The 22374-nt window shown below is 39.0% G+C and overlaps 1 protein-coding gene across 4 annotated transcripts in view; it reads left to right on the top strand.

Moving 5' to 3' along the window:
* Positions 1-22374, top strand: part of SHISAL1 (shisa like 1) — a 73947-nt gene that overhangs the window by 35802 nt on the left and 15771 nt on the right. For 3 of the 4 annotated variants that reach the window (XM_030960780.1, XM_030960781.1, XM_030960782.1), the window contains 3 exons: positions 5791-6004; positions 12663-12980; positions 16266-17034. In XM_030960780.1, the coding sequence (XP_030816640.1) occupies positions 5791-6004; positions 12663-12980; positions 16266-16281 (548 nt within the window). In that variant the 3' untranslated portion in view covers positions 16282-17034. Of the gene's footprint in view, positions 1-5790; positions 6005-12662; positions 12981-16265; positions 17035-22374 lie in introns of those variants that run through there. The other variant, XM_030960783.1, reaches the window with a different exon arrangement.

Consider the following 22374-nt stretch of genomic DNA (forward strand, 5'->3'; position numbering starts at 1 on the left):
ATAGAAAAAGATGGGTTTTTTCAATCCCTGCTTCTTATTCTCTTGTAGTACATCACATCCCCAAGCACCAGAGTTAAAACTTTACCAGGCACCATGTTTCCTAAACTATCCTTGTGCTCCAGTTAAAATTGTTACTACTGAGTCTGTGTCTTTAACATTCATGAAATATTAATACTCATATCCGCACCAGTCAGTTCAGGCATGTGTTTTGTTGCCCACAGTCTCATTGCTTGTTTGCAGTGTTCAAGTTGATTCTTGCTAATGATAGTTTATTATTTAGCTCTGACGCGGCCGTTTTGCTAACAATGTTACCATATTATCAATTAGAGCACTCCTCTGCTCATGTTAAATCATTGTTTTCCTTTAGAGCCCTTCCCCTGGAATCCCCATGTATGGAACTTCCTAAGTATTTCTAAGAGAGGGAGGAAAAAAAAGTCTGGGTTTGAGGGAACAAGGGTTTTAGGGAATACGCCAGCGGCTGAATACAGGTGTTTGCATAGTGCAATCACAGTGTCCTACTCAACTCCAACACAGGAATTTGTATCAACTTGAGGAAATGGGTGGGAGGAGCTGTCCTTCTCCTCTAATGGCCTGGGATCAGGCACAGGGCCTGGAGCTGCTTCTTTGTCTTCTTCTAGCCTAAAGAAATTTCAAAAATCTACCTCCCTGGTGTAGCAATGAACTTGGTTATTGAGAAGTCTTCAATGAAGTGATCCAACAGGGATCAAACATCACAAAACTGTTCCAGCTGCTCCAGGCTCTTCCGTCAATTTTTAAGTTTTTACACCTTTGCCACTCTTTATAGGGGACTTCTGCTAGAGCTGTCCTGAGATCCCACTCCTCCCACCCATTTCCTCAAGTTGATACAAATTCCTGTGTTGGAGTTGAGTGGGACACTGTGATTGCACTATGCAATGCACTATGCAAACACCTGTATTCAGCCGCTGGTGTATTCCCTAAAACCCTTGTTCCCTCAAACCCAGACTTTTTTTTTCTCCCTCTCTTAGAAATACTGCCTATGAAGTGCAATGTTTTTATTTGAAACCAATTACACACAGCTTTTACTTCTTATATAATTTATCTATTATCCTTGATAACTATTGGCTTTGTAAATGTGTTTCTTATAATTTTGTTGCTCCTTGGATTATTGGTGTTTTATTATCTCATGTCCTATATTAGCATATAGAGTCCAGGCTTAATTTGAAATCATCACAAGTCTTTTGTGACAGCCAAACTGTTTTCGCCTTGTGGAATTTTGCCACTGTGATCTGCAGGAAGGGGTTTAGGTCATTGGTAACTCACAACACATTTTACAGGAGGAAATTCATTATTTTTCAGCCAGCCAATGTAATTTTTTTTCCTCCAAGACAGATCAGTTTCCATAAAGGAAAACTACTGGCTTTATGCAATGAATGATAGGGGGTGTGGGGGAGAAAGAATACTACTCTCACTGGAATATAAACCTCATTTTTAACCTGAGCTGAAATGAAAATCTAATGGCAAGATTCCCTTTGAGTGCCCTAGATTTACAGACTTCCATCTGTAAGATATTGCTTCTCTTCCAGGTCTTTGGTATACTAAGATTAACAATCTCAGTAATCAGTTTCTGGGTTGAGAGTACTGAAACTTGAGGTATTTCATTTCAGTGCCAGCAAGATCACAGTGACGTTTCAGGGGTGGTGAACACTCATGGGTTTTACTGGGCACGCAAGAAATGCATAATAAAGGGAGGAGCACCATGCAGTCATGCTGGAAGGATGACTTTCTGACCACTAACTCTTAGATTGGCTTTGCAAATCTAAACCTTTTCATTTAAAGGATTGAAACACATGTATAAAATCAGTGCTGACAGCAAGACTTATATTAACAAGCAAAAATCATCAGATTATTTGCACATTACAGCATTTTTTCTTTGAAGTAGGAAATAAACATCCACACACCAAGTTAACATGTGGTAAAATGCATACATATGAATATTTCTATGGTTCCATATGGAAAGCTGATAAGCACCAGCCATCCAAAGTCTTGAGGCTTTAAAAATTTAGTATCTAAATTAAAAATGTATATTAGGCAGATCTCTAGCTGTGACTAGATAGAGAAGTAACAGTTTGACATTTGCTGGCTGTGTATTTTTTAAGGTAAAGTAGGTAAGTCTGGTGATGATGAAGCATGACAGACTATCCTCTTGAAATCAGTTGGAACAGAGAGAGGAGCATCTGTGGCAACTGTTTTCAAAAATAGCCTGACAATTTACACTCACAACTCCAGACACAGCCGCACCTTTGCAACAGACAATTTAAGGCCTTTACATGTACAATCTGAAGTATTTCTATAGAAATAAGGTCCTTTAAACCTGGGGATTTAAGTGAAGCGATTTTCAGAAAGAATCTAAACAAACAAAAAAAACTTGGAAGAAAATAAATCCCACTTTGTTTATTGTCTCTCTGATCCACAGAGAAGAATAGACAGCAACTGAAATTACACAAATTATAATAAATTGAGGAGGTGTTTTCTCTGTGTGTTAGGTCTGGCTGGGGTGGGGTCAAGCTGTGTTTTAGGCTGGTGACCAAAGCAGTGCTGGTATCACAGAGCTGTGGCCGGTGACAGGCTAGCACTGTGACCTAGACTGACCAAGGTGGTTTCTATTCCATGGGATGGAGGCTCAGCAATGAAATTGGGGTGGGAGTTTACTGAAAAATTGCTCAGAGACTGGCTGGACATCAGTCTGCTGGTAGTGCGTGATTGCTTTAGCATCACTTGTGCTTTGTTTTTTGTTGTTGATGGTGTTGTGGGGTTATTTCTTATTTGTTATACAGTGTTTATCTCAACCCATGAATTTTCTCTTTGCTTCCTGATTCCCTGTCCCATCCCACTGGGAGGGGGAAGTGAGCAAGCCACTGTGTGGTGCTCAGCTGCCCAGCAGGGTAACCCACCCCACACTGACTGCTCAGCTCAGAATGGCATTCAGTCATCACATCAGGCCTTTATTTAATCACCAACACGTTTTGCTATTTAAGGATTTGCTTAGGACTGTTTCATTGCAGACATCCCTCCTCCTAGGACCTGATGTTATCTTATTTCTCTCTTCCTTCCTTCTGCTTTTCTCGGTTTTCATTCTCAGAGAAGTTTGGGGATTCTTGTCTTTTTAAAATGTGCAAAGGAGCCATGTAGGGATCAGGGGACACTTCCAGATGTGCAGTTAAACCAAACTCTTGGCAGTGGCAAGCGGGCTTAACCCCTGAGTGGTAGAGACAGGACCAGAGGCCATGGGCACAAAGTGACCCAGAGCCTCCCTCCAAATGTCAAGAAATGCTTTTTCTTTGTGAGGGGGACTGAGCAATGCCACAAGTGCTTGTGGAGGATGTGGAGTCTCTATCCTTGGCGATACTCAAAAGCCATTTGGACACGATTCTGGATACCAGGTGGCCCCACCTGAGCAGAGGATTTGCATGAGATGACCTCCAGAGGTCCCTTCCAGCTGCAAACATTGAGGTTTTTCACAACATAATCTATCCTGGCACCCTTTTATTACTGCTGTGTTAATTAAGGAGGGGTGTGCAGTAAAGTCCTTGTTCAAACAAACTCATTCCCATGCAATTACATGCTGTGTGGATTTTGTGACAGAATTTGAACATGCAGATTTGTTACAAGAGTTACAGAGGGTATTGAAAACCTAAGTCTAAAGAGAGTTTCTTTACTGATGATAGCATCCTCACATTTGGAACACATATTTTTTCCAAGGTAGAGCAAGAACAGGTAGGTAATTAGTTTTCTCAATATCTGTATTCCTTTAGAAATTACTTTCTTCCAGCACTTTCAGTTCCTGGCTGAATTAATCTACAAAAATGATTTCATCTTTCATGCAAGTAATGATGCCAGGTATATGTGTGCATACATAAATATTTGGAGTGAGCTTTCTTGACTCAGACTGCAGTACAAGATTACCTTGTCATCAGCCTAGTACTCTGGTTTTTGTTCTAGGCTCCCCCTCTCTACACACAAATAAAGTGATTTCCACTGTCACAATCCCTAAAATTTGTCTTAAAATTAATATATTTTATAAAATTGACAAACAAAAGTATTAGGAATAGACTATTTTTTTTTTTTTAGGCAAAGTAGAAAAAAATGAGGATCAGACAGGCAAGGTGCACAGATGCAATTTCAGATCAAGAGGGGCTCTGTGCAGAGGGGTACGGTGCAGTTCAGCTAAATCCATGCAAGTCATTATGTGTAACCATTTGTACTGGTAAACTGACAGAAAACTCATGCACCAAATTACAAAAGTTAATTCTGTCAGTCCAAAGTGAATATATCGTTTGTTAATTGGTGTAACGTTATGAACTGCAGCTGCCCACATCACTGCTGAGCCTCAGTTCTCCAAAGGACAAACATTTCACTGCTGAGAGGATTCAGACTCAGCTTCCACATTTCACATTCCTTAGAGCTTAAGTCCTTTGGGGTGTCTGCATACATGTACTCTTAAATGATCTTGTAAGGCCTACCATAACACAAACTGTGAATGTGGAAACAAACATTGGCTCCTAAAAGTGTGGCATTCACATTCTCTGAAAAAATTCCTTCGCCCAGGATTTTTCTCCTGAGAAGACGAGGCACCTCTGAGAAAAGGTAAACAACTCTTTTCTCATTTGCTTCTCCTGTGTTTGGCTCATGTGGAATGTGTTTGGGGATTGTTTACCCACAGGTGATTGTTTCATTGGATTCTGGTGTGAGTTGTTTTGACACATTGCCTAATCTGGGCCAAGCTGTGTCGAGACTCTGGAAAGAGTCACGAGTTTTCATTATTATCTTTTTAGTACTGGGTAAGTATTCATTCTGTATTTTTAGGATAGTATAGTATTCTTTAATATAATATAGTATCATAAAGTAATAAATTAGCCTTCTGAGAACATAGAGTCAGATTTATCATTCCTGCCTTTGTTGCAGCATTCCCTGCAAATACAATATAAAAGTCTTTCAGGAAGCTGCATATGTTTGCTTATGACCATTTTGGAAGGGATTTCTACCCTGTCCCTCTGCACAACTGAAAAACTCAAAAACTCAGGAAAACCAAGATGAGAAAAGGGTATCAGTGGACAGTTTCTTTTTTACCCCAGTAAAAGTGATGGTGAAATCAGTGTGACACAGAACTACAAAAAAAAATGTTCTCAGAGCTGTATTAAACACTTTACATGAGAACTTATTAAAGAAGAAATGTAAGAACTCCCAGAAACACCTATATTTTATTAGTTCTGTCTATTTGCAAATTCAAAGTTGCTCAGATTTGTTATACTGTTTGTAATGATTGTTTCTGGTAGACTATTCCTTATCAAAGACTGACCTTCAGAGAAGAAGAAAAGAAATCAGGAACAGTAAACTAAGTGCCATCAAACTTTCATTGCAGTTTCTACACAGACTTTTTGTTTTTATTAAGTCGTCCCAGGAGAATCAAGCATGAACATTGTTGTTATGGATTATGGATATCCCTATAACTAGAACAGTAGTATGAAAAAAATTCCCTAAATACTTTTGTGCTTCTTAACATGGAGGGCATTACTCCCTTCCCTTAAAACAAACAATGATAATCAGAAACATAGAAGCAACAAAACTCAAAATACAACAGAAGTCTGAACATTGTTACCTTTAAGTACTAAATGTTAAAACATTGAAAGTTCTGAACTACTGATGTTTTTCAAAAATCAACCAACAGTTGTTTAGCCTTGAAAAATAAGAGTTGATAAGACGCAGATAACAGAAGTGACTGACAAAGCCAATGTTGTTTTTGTTTTCCAGTGTTGTCCGCACATTTTCGGGTCTGCGAGCCATACACGGACTACAAAGGTCGCTACCACTTTGGTTTTCACTGCCCCCGTCTTTCTGACAATAAATCTTACATCTTTTGCTGTCACCATAACAACACAGTGTTTAAATATTGCTGCAATGAGACAGAATTTCAGACTGTTATGCAGATGAACTTAACAGGGAATGCAGATGGATATATGCACAAGTAAGTAAATGAGTTCTAAAGTACTCTTCACCAAACTGTTCCTGGTCTAATAACAGACTCTGAGGTGCACTTAATGATGAAAGCAATTAGAATAATTGCATATACAGAAAACCATTACTAAAAGGTTTTTGTTGTTGCAGAGCTCCTAAAAGAAAGACTATTTCAGCTTTGCTTTCTTTGCTTTGACATGGGCTACAAACATTGCAAGGAGAGTAAAAGTTCCATATAAATGTGACAAATAAAAAATTACATATAAAAGTTAGAAAAGTCTTTTCCCCTGACCCTAATTTGATCCAAACTGTGTTTAAATGTGCATCAGTAAAAATAAACTCCAAAGCTGTTCATAGGTGAGAGAGGAAGTGAACTGACATTTTCCATATCAACCCAAATGCCCTTTTTGGAATCCCTGATGTTTTTGAATCTTAATCTCTTGTAACAAATCACTAGCCTTGGGAAACATAATGTATTTGCTTTTATACCAACATTGTGTGGTCTCCTTGCCTGTTACCTGGGATACTTCCATGTTCTGCTGAGGGCTGTCCCCCAGAATAAATGTCAGTAAGTTTTTATTTATAAAGAAGTAGGAAGTAGCAAATAGATCTTTGTTACTGAATGCCTATTTACAGGAACAAAATCTTCCCTTGTGGTCAGTTTGCTATTTAGTATTGACATTCCGGCCACACTGATCTGCTGTGATTTCCCTTGGTGTAATCCCCAAGATCGAATTCTGATCAATCTACCTTCTCTGCCATTTTATTCTGGTATTCAGCCTCTGCAGGACAAGGAAGGAGCAGATTAAAGACAGATGGAATCCCAGTGTATGGATTGTTGTTCACAAGAGGATTTTGGTGTTTTCTGTGGTGCCAGTCAATTGGTCTGTTGTATTCACCCCAATGGGAGCAGGTGCAGGGCTGTTAGGAGATGATGGTGCTGGAATACGGATGCTGGCTGGTGTAATTTATTGTGTGCAGCTGCGCTCAGCTTGAGGCATCAGCAAAGCATTGCCTTCCTTAACGCCCACTCCTCACACAGAGCTGCCCAGAGAAATTTCAGTCTTGCCTAGACATAAAGTTGCATTCTCTAAATTTACCGGTTGTTAAAGTGTCAATCACCTGCAAAGACAGACAAAAATAGACTCTACCCATATAAGATATCTTTAAATCAATGTGGATCTATACTGCTGTGTTACTTTATGTGCAGTTACATCCTTCAAGTGAAATTTTCTTGCCTTGGCTTTGTAGTGCATCTGTGATCATGAGAACAGATCACACAGAATGCTGGGAAGACACTGCAGTACGAAGCCTTTTAAATACCATCCACTTTCTCTACCTTTGGTGCAGCTCAGACAATCCAGCAGCTTTCGTCTGGAGCTCCCCAAATCTGGCATCATAGATAGTCCCAGGCAACCAGGTAGAGTTTATAGCCCCAGTGCTCCTGCATAATGTGTGCTCTACACATGCTAAAAAAACAGGGTGTGCTGCCCCTCTGTGTACTGGGGTGGCCCTGTCCCCTCAGCAGCCCGGGATGTCAGAGAGGTCCTCACCAGGCTCTCAGAACAGAAGGGCTCTGCAGGTAGTCAGAGACAGGGCCAGAATCTGCTGCACACTTAGAGTGGTAAAATGAGCCTCAGGAATGGGCTTGTGAGGCTGTTGCCCCCATGCTTTTCCAGGTCTTTGTCCTGCACACAGCAAATTTGTTTTATTTCTTGCTGTGTTGTTCTATAAACCCTGCATCAGCACTGCTGACCGCCCTGTCTCACAGAGGTTGGGATGTTACCGTCAACGGCAGTTCTGACAAGCACTAAGCCAATGCTTCAGGCTTTGCTCAGTGTCTCAGCAGCTCCTCTGTGTAGTCGTGGCCAGAACTTACTCAGGGAAGGCTCTTCTGCCCTTCCTTTCACCAGCAACCTGGAATGTAAAGGGCAACCAGCCTTTCCAAGGCAGAGGAACAGGTCCAGGCTGATTGCAAAAGATGCCCTGGGACACAGAGCATTTCTCTACCTCCAGCGTTGTTTGCCTGCTCACTTCTGCACATGTGCGCACACTACCAGAGAAATAAATCCAGGGGTCTTCACATCACAGGGCTCTTGTGTATGCAGGCAGTTTGGGAAAAAAAAATTAGTTTGATATTCTGTGAACTACAGCATTCATGTTGATAAAAATATTTAGAGAAAAAGTATTATATTAGTTTTCATGTGGAACTATTTTTTAAAAGTCATCTTGTTCAATTGTGATGGAGAAAGAGGTACCTGTGTAGTTTTTGTTGGTAAGATTTGTGGTTGAGAACCACGTGCAGACTATTTACCATCCAGTCCAGGACTTCCTAGGGGCATCAGCTGTGTGTGAACTTTTGCAAAGGTATGTGACATCCTACTGGATACAGTAAAAAACCTCTGGAGCTGTAGTGTAGATAAGTGCAGGAATAGAACTGGTGTTGCCTTGTTCCTCAAACATCACTTCTGATAAATCTCTCAGGAGCAGGAAAATGAAGAAATGCTGCTTCCTACGTAAAACTCCATCCATGGAGTAAGACAGACAGGAGAGATCTCCTCACCCTGAGCTCAGTGATTTTGGTAGAAAACTCCCTGGTATTTTTAGAAGGAGCAGAAACAAGAAAACCATATGTGCCTACATAAAAAACATTGCAAAAAGCTTCTTAAGTAATACTCTGACTTTATCTATCGTACACAATAATTTGGATTCTAATGCTTCCAGGCTTCAGTTTACAGTGACAAAGTCAGCTCTTTGTTTAGATCTAATTTCACACACCACTGAAAAAAAATCTAATGAAACCTTTTGTACTGTGGCAAGGGAGAATAATTTAAGATATGGGAAAGGCAATGAACTTTAAAAAAATGGATTATAGTTTTCAGGGAAGAGTGATTCAACATTATTGCTTGGTTTATTTCAATATTATTATTTGGTTTATTTTTCCCCTTAGCCATTCTTGTGATCACCAAAACAGATTTCTTGTTTTATAATACAGTTGAGGGAAAAAGTTAATGAAGTGACTTGAGACTTCTTTGATATTGCATGGCTCAAAAAGCACATTTGTCTTCACCAGTCCTACAATGCAACTACAGCCACATTAATTTACATTTTTCCATTACTGTAACACGATATTTGTATGTTTTTTTATAAAAGGAAAATATGGGAGTATTGATCTTTGCAATCACACAAATTAATCAGTCTATAATATTTTTGAATGTGAATAACTCATTTGGTATTAAATATAGAAATAAAAATTATGTCTAACAGACAGGAAAAGCTCTGTAATGCAAAGTATTTTCCCTTAAAACCATCAAAGAAATTGTTTAGCTATTCTTAAAAATAGTATTCACTTGCACCTAGTTTGTCTAGTTTTCATAGTCAGGTTTTCTGTTGTGCATATTTTGGTGGATTATCAGTAGTACCACTATGATAGGGGTCCTTAATCTGCTACTGCAGCAATGGTCTGGCAGTCTGTAGTGTATCCAAGGTTTTGCTTTTCTCTTTGGTTTGTCAGAGTGAAATGGCTTTTGCACACCTCATTCCAACACTGGCATCCAAAGTAGGGTGAGAACAGAAGAGCACCATCTTTCTCCAGGTACTGAGTGTCCCCTGCAGAAATGGTATTTGCTTAAATAGCACTCAGAGAGTCATCTTTACAAGAAAGAAAAAAAAATCATCAATGCCACTACCAGCTGTTGCAAAAATATGTAATTTGTCAGGGAAGACCCCTCATGTACGGCAGGAACAGATTCCTCAGGAAAACCCAGGATTGGACAAAGGCCTGGAGATAATTATAGAAGAAAAATGGGGGGAAAATCTCATTTAAAGTGTAGATGCAAAAACTGCACTGGCTTCTCAGCACCAAAGCTGTAACCTTGCATTTCCTAGGGGCAGCCCTTATTGTAACTAATCCAAGGAACTGCCCCTTTTAAGTAGAACGGGAGGGAACTATTTCTGTGACCATCTGCCCACATTTAAACTCTGCAGCTGTAGAATTCAGCCTGCAATTGTTCAGATTTGTTGGTTTTTTCAAACCTGAATTCCCAAATTAGTTATTTTTTGTTCCTGTGCTGCACATAAACCTCAAGAAAATCTACTAAAAAGATATAGGCTAGTCATAACCAGCTTGTTATCTGTCTCAAAAAGTGAATGAATGAGATGGATGCAACTTGATACACCCTGTAATGGAACAAACTCTATAATTTGAGTCTCAGCACATTTAGAATCTGTTCACACTTCAGTTTTAGTAAAAATTAAACTTCTGCCCAAAAGAACAGGAAAACCAGATTGCAAGAATAAACTGACAATTAAATCATTCAGGTCAGTGAAGTGAGAGCAAGTCCTAGAAGTTTTTGGATTCAGAGTTCTCTTCTGTGTTTCTGGCCTTACTATTAATCCGTGTAAATAAGATTGTTTATTTTCTAATGAGGACATCTTGATTTGCAGGTCAGTTTTAATTTTTATTAGTAGCCATCAGAAAAATTACTATTTTCTTCCATCTTAATAGTTGGAGAAACAGAAGGTATCAATGGATGGAATATCCTTCTGCATATTAAACATGCTACTTACTATTTTTCCTTGTGATTTTTCACAAGGCTGTTTTGATAGTGCTGTTGTCCCATTGTCTGTTAATTAATATAAAGCAGCCTTTCATTTTTTGTACTTGTGAGAAACAGATGTTTTTTAGGAGGAGCAGATGAATAGCTTACATATTGGCATGATTATTAAAGTACTGCTTTAAATTGGAATACTCAAAATAGCTCTAATTTTCACTAGTCAAAATTTTGGTGGATAAAATTAAATACCTAAAATACAAAAAAAAAATCTTTTGAGTTAACTAGAAGGAAGGTTTTTTCTTCTCACATTGTTGCCAAAACAAATATGTTTTCTAAGTGTGGGTCAAATACAACTCACCTGTATGCAAAATGGATCCTATTGGAAGTAATGATGAGCAAGAATGGGATTTATCCAAGTGCATTTCTTCCTGACTTTTCCAGCTTTTGCTTGCATTTTATTTATGTTAACAGAAAATAAAAGAATTTACCCCCAGTAGGACTAGATCTACTGGAAGTCAAGAACAGCACTGCTGAGAAGCCTTGGTTAACCAGATCCTGTTTTACTTTTAAGGGCCTGAACTGCAGATTTTAGTGCATTACTAAGATCTACCCTCTGTTGTGTGAAGCTAGGCTTGCATGTGTAAGTCTTTAGCAGAGGTAAAGACTCTGGAGTTAAGGGTTTTCAGAACATTAAACTTTGCCTACTTCTAATCCTTCTGGAAATGTTCTGATTTATTTCTTTTTTTTTAATTTTAATTCTAGGCTTGTGTAGCCCTAAAGTTATACAGGAAGTGAGCCATTAACAGCTTGGACCTTCCTCTTGTTACTCAGTTATTTAAAATGGAACTTCATTTAATCTAAGGGCATTATAGCTGTGTAGTGGAAAAATCATTCCCTGAAAGGAAGAATCACTCTCTTGAAGTGCTGACAGACAGCAACACAGACAGTAAAATTCTGATTTCTTGTTTCAAATCCTGATTTTTTAAAAGTATAAAATGGAAGAGTCATACAATAGTTTAAATAGAAATGAAAGTTCAAAGCAGAGACTTGAAATATTTTGATCCAGAAAGGCTGGAGGACATGTTTTTAAAATACCAAAATACCCTTCTGCTTTGCATGTCTTCTCATCCTTTTTTTTTCTTCTTGTAGTTCTTCCATTTTGGTCAATGTCCTAAAACAATATGATTTCCTCCTAGTTTTTCTGACTGGCTGTGAAAGGAGAGCACCGTTGAGTGTGTGTTCAGCTTTAAGTTCAGCTCCATGCAGATGTGGGTTACCCACCTATGACTTGGATATAATTCTTTTGAGACTGCCTTCCTAATGACATTTTTTACTAACATCCCTTCAGCTTCCTCTTGATTTTATAGTCTCCAGTACATGTACTTCCACATTAGCTCGTGGGTCTAGATCAGCCTTTCTTTTGCTTTCTACTTAACAATCTAATTTTTATACATTTCTTTCCATTTCAGTTCTGATCTCATTCTCCCCACTCACACAGTTTCCAATCCAAACTGCATTTACACCTGACAGTCATTTTTCTTTTAATAATACTTCATCTCCAGCAGGGCATTAGCACTTCTTCCCCTTTTCGATCTCCACATTTTTGACCCCTTACACTTTTTCCTCCTGTTTTTCCCCCCTTTCTTTTAATACCATTAGTCATCTGTTACAGATTTACAGCACTCTGCACCATGTAATTGCCATGGCCTTTATCTATATATACACATTATAAATACACCAACATATACATCTCAGTGTTGTACATATTTTCCTTTCTGTGAAGTGCATTGTCTAACATTATTTTGCCAATGTTCTTCCTTCCTACAATTTATTGCCAGCCATATTAAGAGGTGTCCTTAGCAGCCACTCTGGAAAGCCTATGGACAGATGGGAAGGACAAAAATTTTTTTAAGACAGGTGGATTTGGTTTCTAAAAACCATGCTTATAGCAGTATTCATATTGAAAAAATGGCTTAATTTTAAAGACACATGCTTTGGAACAATATTTTGTTTCAGCCATCTATAAATAATTAATGAAACAAACAACCTTGATGAACTAATGCAGTGACCACTACTGACAGATAGTTGTTATCCCTTTTCTTCCTTTCACAGCAACTACAGTGCACTGTTAGGAGTGTGGATCTATGGCTTTTTTGTGGTGATCTTACTGATACTGGACCTTTTATATTACTCTTCAATGAACTATGATATTTGCAAATTTTACCTGGCCCGCTGGGGAATCCATGGAAAGTGGATGACACCGGGCCAGAGTCGATGGATTAACCCTGCTCAGGACCCAAGACAGACACAGCCTCAGCCAGAGACACAGCCTCAAACTCAGCCCCAGCCTCGAACATCACAGACAGTACACACCTTAAAAGGAGATGCTTTAAGCCCACCCCTGGTGTCTTTTCAGAGTACGTCTGCCTGGTAAGTAAGCAAAGCCGTACTGAGATATATTCTTTTACTGTTTTGAAGTGTGAACAGTCCTCTATGTTTGGAAGTGCCTGTGAATTCAGGCTGAACAGCACCACTTCTAGCACATAATTATTTACATCATGACCTGAATTACTGCTTAGGAGTAATGTCTTACTCTGAAATATATTAAGTCATCTTTTAATCCTTTTCTTGGAGAAACAGGTGCTGCCATCTTTCTGTGCTGAGCAGTTTTACTACTGTGTCATGCAAACAAACTACAAATCTGCATCAACTATAAAAGTAGTTTTAATCTGGTCTCAAAGACTAATTGCTATGTGTATCTGTTGCTCTGGTTTTAAAAGACTCTATTTATAGTGACGTTGGGATAGCTTCAATGTGAGATGTCACAAATCCTCTCTATTTGTGGCATGAGACACAGAAACAACATTAAAACCAGGTTAGTTTTTTATATGCACAGCCAAAAAAGCTTTGCTTGATCTCCTTTGACAGAGTGACACAAATAGGCTACTGTAAGGTTAAATGCTATGAAACCAAGACAAAACCTCCAACAAAACCCCTCAGACCAAAAGGGAGGCAGATCTAAGGGAGCAAGCAGAACTTGCAGTGTAAATTGAAAAAATTAAACAGCTACAGGACAAAATGACGTTGAATTATTTTGGACTCGTTTTGCAAGGAAGATGAAAGCAAAGGGAGAGAGCTGAGTAAAACATTTCTTTGAAAAAGATGTCAAGAAAGGCAGGGACTTTTCTTCTTACCAAGAAAGCATTAGTACTTGGAAGGATGCAGAGAGAGTACTGAGTCACCACTGTGTTTTAGAAGAGTTCCAGAAGGCTGAGTGTTGAGTTTTGGCAAAATAAAGTGATCTAAGAATGTGCAGGGTGAAAAAGATGACAGCAGTTCCTGGAGCTGTGGAGCACATGAAGCCTCAGCACTGATGTCAGTCTGAAACCTTTGGGTATCGCTGGGTTACAGATGGGATGGTAACAGTAATGGTCCTTTGATTTCATCATTTGCCCTTTAATTTTAAGTGTAAATAGAGAGCAAATAGAGCTAAAGATTTGTTGCAATAGGGAAAGAAGTGATGGGTTGATTCAGTGATAGAGGATGTTGCTTGGCACTGGAGCCAGTCCTGGATGTATCCAGTGCAGATCAGACTGAAGGACCATTCCAGCAGTGCTTGCTCAAACAGAAGAGGCTGGGGCTGCTACTTAAGAGAGAGAATTGCTTGTGCTTTGTTGTGAGCATTCTCCTTTTTACTTCCTCTTTCCTTTGTCCTTGCTCTAATTCTTCCAACTTTTTTTTGCACATTGATTTTCCAGTCCCCAGCTAAAATTGCCACATAATTTAAGAACTACATTTGTAGTACAGTAATGGTATCCTGGCTTAATATGTGTGTGTACATGTACAAAAATGACTGCATCTGCTAATTATGTACTATTAGTTTGCTCTAACATTATAAATTTAAACTATTCAATATTCTTGAAGGCTTGATTCCTGGTCACCTCTCATGACTGACTCCTGTTCTGTTTCTTTGTTTTTCCCAAAGTGTTAAGCAGGCCGTGTATGTTAGGATCAGGTGAGCACATCCCATATGCTCCTTGTCCTGTGTTGGCAGGAGATGAGCATTGATAAGCCACTCCAGTAACACTCACTTCTTCCCCAGTGAGCTGTGTGTGCTCCCCTCAGCTTCCACAAAATTGTTCTTTTCCCCTAGTCCTTTCCTTGCTCAGTGGAAGAAATAAGTAGATGCTTCCTTATCAAAACCCTATTTATCCCCTGTATATCAGCATGTAAAACACTACACTAGCTTCTATATTTTCATTCTTGTAACCTGCAGCTTTTGGAACTTAGAGCCTCTGAACCAAGAGCACAGATGATTCAGTCTGAGTTGGATACAGAAAAAATAGCAATAGGCACTGGTGATCACAGGCAAGATGTTTAGCATGCAAAAGAGGATTTTGAGTAAACAGCTCCCTCGGAAAATGACAGATTTGTGTACTACAGCAATTGCTAAAACAGTGGGGAGTGGGTTGCCTGGCTATTTATTTCTCTTTTAGATAATCTGCAGGTTATATAGATGAAAATATGATAATTTTGACCTACAGAAATTAAACTTAGTTTCAGAGTCTGATTTTCTGCTGCAGTCTATATTTGATGAATGACCTCAGTACTGTCTTCTCAAAATGTAACCATACTATCAGTGAAGAAGTGAACACTTACTGGATTTGTAATTTCCGTCCCCATTTTTAAAATCACTGAGTCTATTAAAAGACCTGTTTTACATTTTCTACCTGAATTTCCATTATTCTAGATTATAACACCTGTTTTGGTAACACACCAGGTTTCTAGTCTAAAAAAATCAACTTTTCAGTTTATGTTGCCATTTTAATGCGTCCTAAACTTATCCCAGCTTTTCTGTCTGCAGGGAAAACAAGTGTTTTTCCTTAGCGCTTCACAAACACACTATGTGTGTTGTGTGTGTGTGTGTGTGTGTGTGTGTGTGTGTGTGTGTGTGTGTGTGATATCCTACCGTAAGAATGGTTCCTGTGTTCAGATGAGCATTTTAAAAATGCAGAATAGATCTTTGAATCCTGACAGGTATGGATATACCCCCAGGCATAAAAAACTTAAATACAGTTAAAAACATTTTCCAAACAAGTTTTCAGGTTTTTGTGATGACAGATGTTGTTCAAGTTGTTAACTTCCTGTACTACATTCATCTGAGCACAGCTAAAAATATGCCCATTCTAGAAAACACTACATGATGACGTGTAAATCCCAGTACTGCAGAGAACTGACAGTGTAAGGAACTGTCCCAAGAAGGATGTCAGGATTAACCTATAGCTTGTAAAGTAGTTTTTGGATCTTCCTGGATCAAAAAAATTATGTAATTGGTTTTTATTTCAGCATTTCTTTCCTTGCCCTATTTTAAGTGCTATGAATTGGCAATGAATTGGGTATGTTAGAGGGAAAAATCAAGCAAGTTATAATATAGAGTGGGTAGAACCATCCCTATGATGTTTAAACATTTGTCACAGTGGATCACTTCATTGTTTACTTGAGACAAAGAGAACCATGTATAGCCATATTATTATAAGTAAAGAGGTCTGGAATCCATTAGGCAAGCTTCTGGCTGCTCTTGCAGTGTCGTGCCAGGATAGGAAGGAAAATCATTAATCTCAGGAGCACCCAACCCCATTCGGACTAACAAATGGGTTTGCTTCATCCCGTAGTGTGTAAATTTTGCAGCCCAACTAATGCTGATTTCTTCTTTAGTATGAAAACCACCTGAGGGCTGCCCAAGGCCTGTGTGGGCGGAAGGTCATGGTGGATGCACCTTCTGCAACCCCAGCGCCGGCACAGCCGAAGTGACTGAGCTCACACAGCTCACTCAGCCGTGCCTTCTCTCCTGGTGATCCTTCAGAGCATGAGCTGGGCCCTCCACACTCTCTGGCCCGAGGGAGAACCTGCAGTCTGGTTACCTGAGCAAGCTTTTACACCTGGAAATGGAACTGCAACAAGCAGCAGGCAAATTATTTCTACTGCTCAACAAAGTAAAAGCCAGGGAGGCGATAAAATGGAATATTGCCAGTTGGGGAATTGAAATCCTGACTGCTGAAACAACTTGTTCTCACAACTGTGGGAATATTGTTAATTAATAATAATTAAAACAGACTAAAGAGGAAGATCACATTAAGAAGCGTGGGCCAGGGCAGCCTGGCAGAATTCCTCCAGGTCCTCTGTGGCTGTGTTTTGTTCTGGATGTGAGAGGAAGACCTGATCCTTCAGCCTTGCTCTGCTGATGTTAAACTCCTTCTCACCTCCATCAAGGATGCAAATCACAGGGAATAAATACTGTCCTGAAGTCCAACATTTGCTTCTGTGTTCTTTGCCTTTCTGCACAACAGCAGGCAGAGACACTGCCTGTGATCACACACGTGCTCCATGACTCTCCGTTTCAGAAACCTGCTGCTTGGCTAGAATCAGGAAAGAAGCAACCCAGCAGGGTTAGCCCCTGTTACTTCCTTCAAACAGCTGGAATGGATTAGGCAAAGGCAAGTCTATTTTACTTTCCCTTATTAAATGCTGGAATCTGCTTTTGCTGTGAATTCCTCTGGGGCACTTTGTCTTTCGGACAACAAATAGAATAGTTTCTAGCCTGCTGCTACTCACCTGGTACTTGACACCTCTTCAGATGACTACCAAAGCACCAGAGAGAATAAAGCCTATAAAAATACTGGCAGAGTTTAGGAGCCAGCAGGTAACTGAGCATGTCCTCAGCAACTATACAAAACCGCATGAATATTTTGCTGGTGGCTAAAATGATCTTGTGAAAGAATTTGCTTTATACCAGATTTTGAAACAGGATATAGGCTATCGCTGCAGTGCTTCCTTCAGTGACTCGTAGGAGCTGCAATCTCGCCTGTGTCATGAGACATTGGTGCTGCAGTGGGTCACTGTGCACACAGTCCACCAAAATCATGAGCCATTGTGGTGACAGGGGAGTTAGTTCAGAGGCTGCTCTTGATATAATTATTTACAGTAAACAAGGGAAAAAAGCTGTCTCCTTCGATTTTAGGTAAATAAGATCTCAACTTCACATTTGCAGAATTACTTCACTGGACAGCAATAGGATGATGCTGTTTTAAAGATGCAGAATTTTGCATTATAGGACCAAGCATAGTTTTTTTATTTAGAGCCCCTACATAGACTTTTATGTTAGACTAAATTTGGTAAGTCAGAGCATGAGTAATTTGGTTTTTTTAAAAAGATGAAAAAAATTTAATACTTATATTGTGCTTTTTTGAAAGAACTCCCTGGGAATTGACATCACCTAGAAAATGTTTGGTTACAAAGATTAGGTAAGTGTGTAGGGCTACGTCTACCATTATCTGTGGGCCTCCAATGCCTTTGGAATATATTGGGTTAGAGTAACAGATAATGCGGAATGTATTTTCTTCTAAATATTCTTACCTTGCCTGCTGAGAAGTGCATAACTGCTAAAATAGAAATTAGCTCTACCCCAGCCCAAACCAGCACATCAAGGCAGGAAACCAACAGCACAAAGACACAGTGGGCTTGGAACCAAACACCTCAAAATCTGCAGTGCTCCAAGTCTTATTGCTTGCCTTGATACAACATGCAAAAAATTGGGAGATTTTGGTTCTGTCATTTCCATTTAAATAATTCAAGTTACTGAGTGCCTGCTTCCTTTCTTCCTTGTATTCAGAAATTCACTGTTAGCATGTGAAGTTAAGCCAATGTGCAATGTTTTTGTCCAGTTCAATCTAAGTCTTTGTGTACCTAGATATGCACAAACTGCATCTTTTGTTGATACATATGTAGTACACATAGTTCATTTCATGCCATATTCTCCTTTTCCTCTGGCTCTGTAAATTATAGACCCCATACTGATTTCTCTACATTCTTAACTTCAAAGTCATGGCATGTGGGCTTATTGATATTCTCTGTTACAGCTGTTTCTCAGCCTTTTGATTGAGTTGGGACTGTTGCATTTATCAGCTTCAAGAAAATCTTTCTTTTAAAGGGACTTTTACAGTTGAAGTAGTTTAACTTAAATATGATAATGAAGCATGAGAAAATAGTAATTAGTAACTCACTCAAAAGTGAGTGGTTAAAAGGTTATCTGAGTACTATTGCTGAATGAACTCTTTCTACTGAGAAATGAAATCTAGTAAAATTATTGGAAACCAGAGCTGAAAATCTTCCATATTTAAATTTCATCATCTATTTCTCATTTATTTCTGAATAGAATTTTTTGCAGTGAGATCATTACCTCATCCCCATGATACAGATATGGAGTGACACTACTGAAGTAGCAGATAGCAGCATAAAATTTATGTGAAATCAGAACACTGCAATTAAGCCCACAATTTTACTGCATAATGTCAGAACACTGTAGCATCACACAGGAAGGAGTTTGACGTCCCAAACTGTATCAACCAATTCCATCTCCTCTGTCACAATAGGAACCAGTAAACTTTAAAAGACTCTATAAATATTTTGATAGTTACAGAAGTCCTACCCCTGGCATCCACTTAGATGCTAGATGCTCAACAGTAATTGAGTAATGTTTTACATGTTTTAAATATGCACAGAAAAATAAAATAACATCCTCACTTGGGTTCTGAAGTACAACAGAAAAACTTTAGCATCAGTCAAAGATGTTTCCAGAATAAAAGAATAAAAAAAGGGGAGATGTTGAGAAGCTGGAGTTAATGATTTAAACAGACAATCCTTACTTTATGCAAAGTGGCAACAGGATTTCTAAGTAGATTTAGTGTAATTCATTGTTCTGAAGTGAAAGAAAACACATTTCAAAAATAAAAAAGAAAAAAAATATAGACAGGATATTGCCCATTTTCAGTAGTTTATGCTGCAGAAACTACTTAAAATACCTCCAGAACAACTATCTATGTATACACTTGGTGCTTTTAAGAGAAGTGAGTAGGAAGAGCAAACAAGGTAAGAGTCTCTGAAGTAAGATGCCACTGATTTCACCTTGGAAAAGGAACTCCCAATGTATATTTTGAATGTCAAAAAACAAGTAACTTCCTAAACCCAAGGAGTAAAGAAGATCCTGTGCTGACCTATTTATTATTTTCAGAGTTAAGCAAAAAGCTATATATAATAAGTAATCTTTCTATGGGGTAGCAGAAGATCTTTTAAGTAAGCTAAAATTTCTGTGTAAAACGATGGCATATTATGGGATATCAGACATTAATGGAATAATCAGAAACTTACATGATAATGCTGAAGGTGGGACTGTAAATGGTAACAATTTCAGACAGCTATTTTCAGTGAGAGCTGAGGTCAGGAATCTACCATATCATTACTTTTATTGTCCCTGTCCCCTGATGAGATCATAATGAAAACAACCACAGTAGTCATTTCATCAGAGAAGCGCTAAAACTTGTCTGTATGACCTTGTTTTTATAATTATGCTTCACTGAACAGTTCAAAAAAAGAACTTAAAAGAAAAGAACCAGAAATTAGACACAGATTTTCATTATTAGCAAGGTATCAGATATATCTTGGCTGTTTAGGTCTCAAAAGCAAAATAGATCAAGAAGCACTGAAATCTGTGTCATTATACTCTTCACTGAGATATGAGAGAACGCTGATGTCAATCAGCAAACAATTTTCAGGCACTTGAAAGCTTTTGGGAAAGTTACCTGATCAACACTGTCATAAATAAATATGCACAGACACCTACAATTCACTGCAGGAAAAAAACATACCTCTGAGGAGAGTTTGAAATCCACATAGAAAGTTTCTTGGAAATTTGCAATGCTGAGGAGATAAAACCAGCTTAAGACATGAAATGGCAGGAATATGACATGTCACTGGAAAGCAATTAGAAGTGCTGCTAATGTTAGTCCCACCTCAGGTGACAACATGATCCCAAAACAGAACAAGTGAGACACATTGCTTCAAACAACTTGGAGATGAGTTTAATCAGCACAACACTATGCAGCCTGCACAAAGCAGCAGCAGAGGAATAATTGGTTGGAACTTGGCACCCATCATAATATACAGGAACGCAAAAAAGGTGTGTAAAAGGTGGTTATGTGTGGAAATAAGCTACCTCACTTCACTTCCCAATAGGGTTATCTGTTTCCTGGTGTTTCTGTATAGTGGCAGCCTTTACTTAGGGTCCAGAGAATCTTGGAGGTGGAATGGCTTGGGAGACAGAGCTATTGACAGTAAATGTTAAAGGCAGAGACAGAAAAGTGTTTGCACAGCAGCTCACAGCAGAAAAATGACTGTGGGACTCAAATCTGGAAGGGAGCAAGCTCCGCCCAGAATTTTCTTTCCTGAAGAACTGGTTCTCTGGTACATCAGGGAGAAGTTTATGCACAAAGGAGTTGTCCTAGTTACAGGAATTGTGTGTATTAACGACCTGATCATATCTCTGAGGTGAGCTCTGCTGAGCACGCACCACACAGGCTACCTCCTGTCTGCTGGAAATCACTGCTGGCCGTCACATGGAAAAGGAACTGCAGTGAGCTTCCTCAGGAATTACAGTAAATTAATTAAACAGCCACTAGGTATATTCTGTGTTGATTACTGTTACAGATTTTGGTCACTCACACAGAGGATGGAGGCAAAATAATTTTCAGTTGCATTCACAGTCTTTGGAAAGCGGTGAGTGACAGGGAGCTGCTGAAGCCAGCACCTGTTACCTGCTCATCCCCAGCACAGCTTCACCAAAAACGTTCTGAAGAAATTGTCACTGGAAGGCAGCCAGAGATCAGCCTTTCACTCACCAAAAACCTTCTAAACTTCTCTCATGCTGCTCAAGTTAACAGCAGCCAGAAGAACATCAGCCTGATTTGCATTTTAAGGCATTTTAAAGAAAATTACATGATGGAATGAGAGTTGACTCAATTTATTTTTTTAAATATTCACTGAAACCTCTAACAGCATAACAAAAATAGGCATCCCAATTAAAAAGAGCCCCAGTGTTTGCATGAACAACAAAAAGAAGATAAAATTGGGGATGAATTTTTGAGGGTATTGTGGGATGATGGCTAAACAAGCAAATTTGGAATTCTGGAGTTCATGGAGAGGAGATACCAATTAGAAGTAGGCAACTGTTGTCTCACGAGTAGTGTGAGCTTGCTAGAGGGAAACACCACCTTCCCTAGGGCCTGCAGCAGGAAAAATCCTTGTGACAGATGGGAAAGCATTCAGGAAGAGCTGCAGAACTTACTGGACTTCTGGAAAGTTTGTCAGACTATGGAGTTAAAGAAGCTCAAGGCTAAAAGAACACTAAAAGGAAATTTGAGCTCAGTCTGTAAATTCTTCATGGCCCAGAGATTTCAGATATCAGAGGACTGTACAAAGACAGAAAAATATCCAATACCTGGAAGATCTAATTATACAAATCCTTACTGGTGATAAAGAGCAGGATTAAACTTAGTCAATTTAGCTATCTAAAAATCCTGTATCTACTAGTTATCCTCATTAACACATTGAAAGAGGCATTTCCACGGGGTTATTCATTCCACCTATCTTAAGATGGCTGAAATTGCTTGGAAGTCTGGCTTGATTAAATTTTTTGACATTATGCTGGAAGATGAGTTTACAGAAGTCATTTATCCAGCTGAAATTTGCCAGTGGGATTTATCTCCTCCAAATGTGCTTTTTTTTTTAAAGTTGGCAGTTGATCAAGGAAATGTCTTGAGATGCAGCAGAACACCCATTACTTGTGATTTTAAAATTGGCAAGGGAGCTTGTGGAACATAAGCAACAGTGGGAAGAACGGGAAGCTAGGTCTGCACAGCTGGCCAAACTGAGGACCCTAAGAGAACAAAAATCTTCAAAAATCTGATTTATCTGGGGAATGGGTGAGGCTGCA

This window comes from Camarhynchus parvulus, chromosome 1A, assembly GCF_901933205.1.
Source record: "Camarhynchus parvulus chromosome 1A, STF_HiC, whole genome shotgun sequence".
In the NCBI taxonomy this organism is placed as follows: Eukaryota; Metazoa; Chordata; class Aves; order Passeriformes; family Thraupidae; genus Camarhynchus; species Camarhynchus parvulus.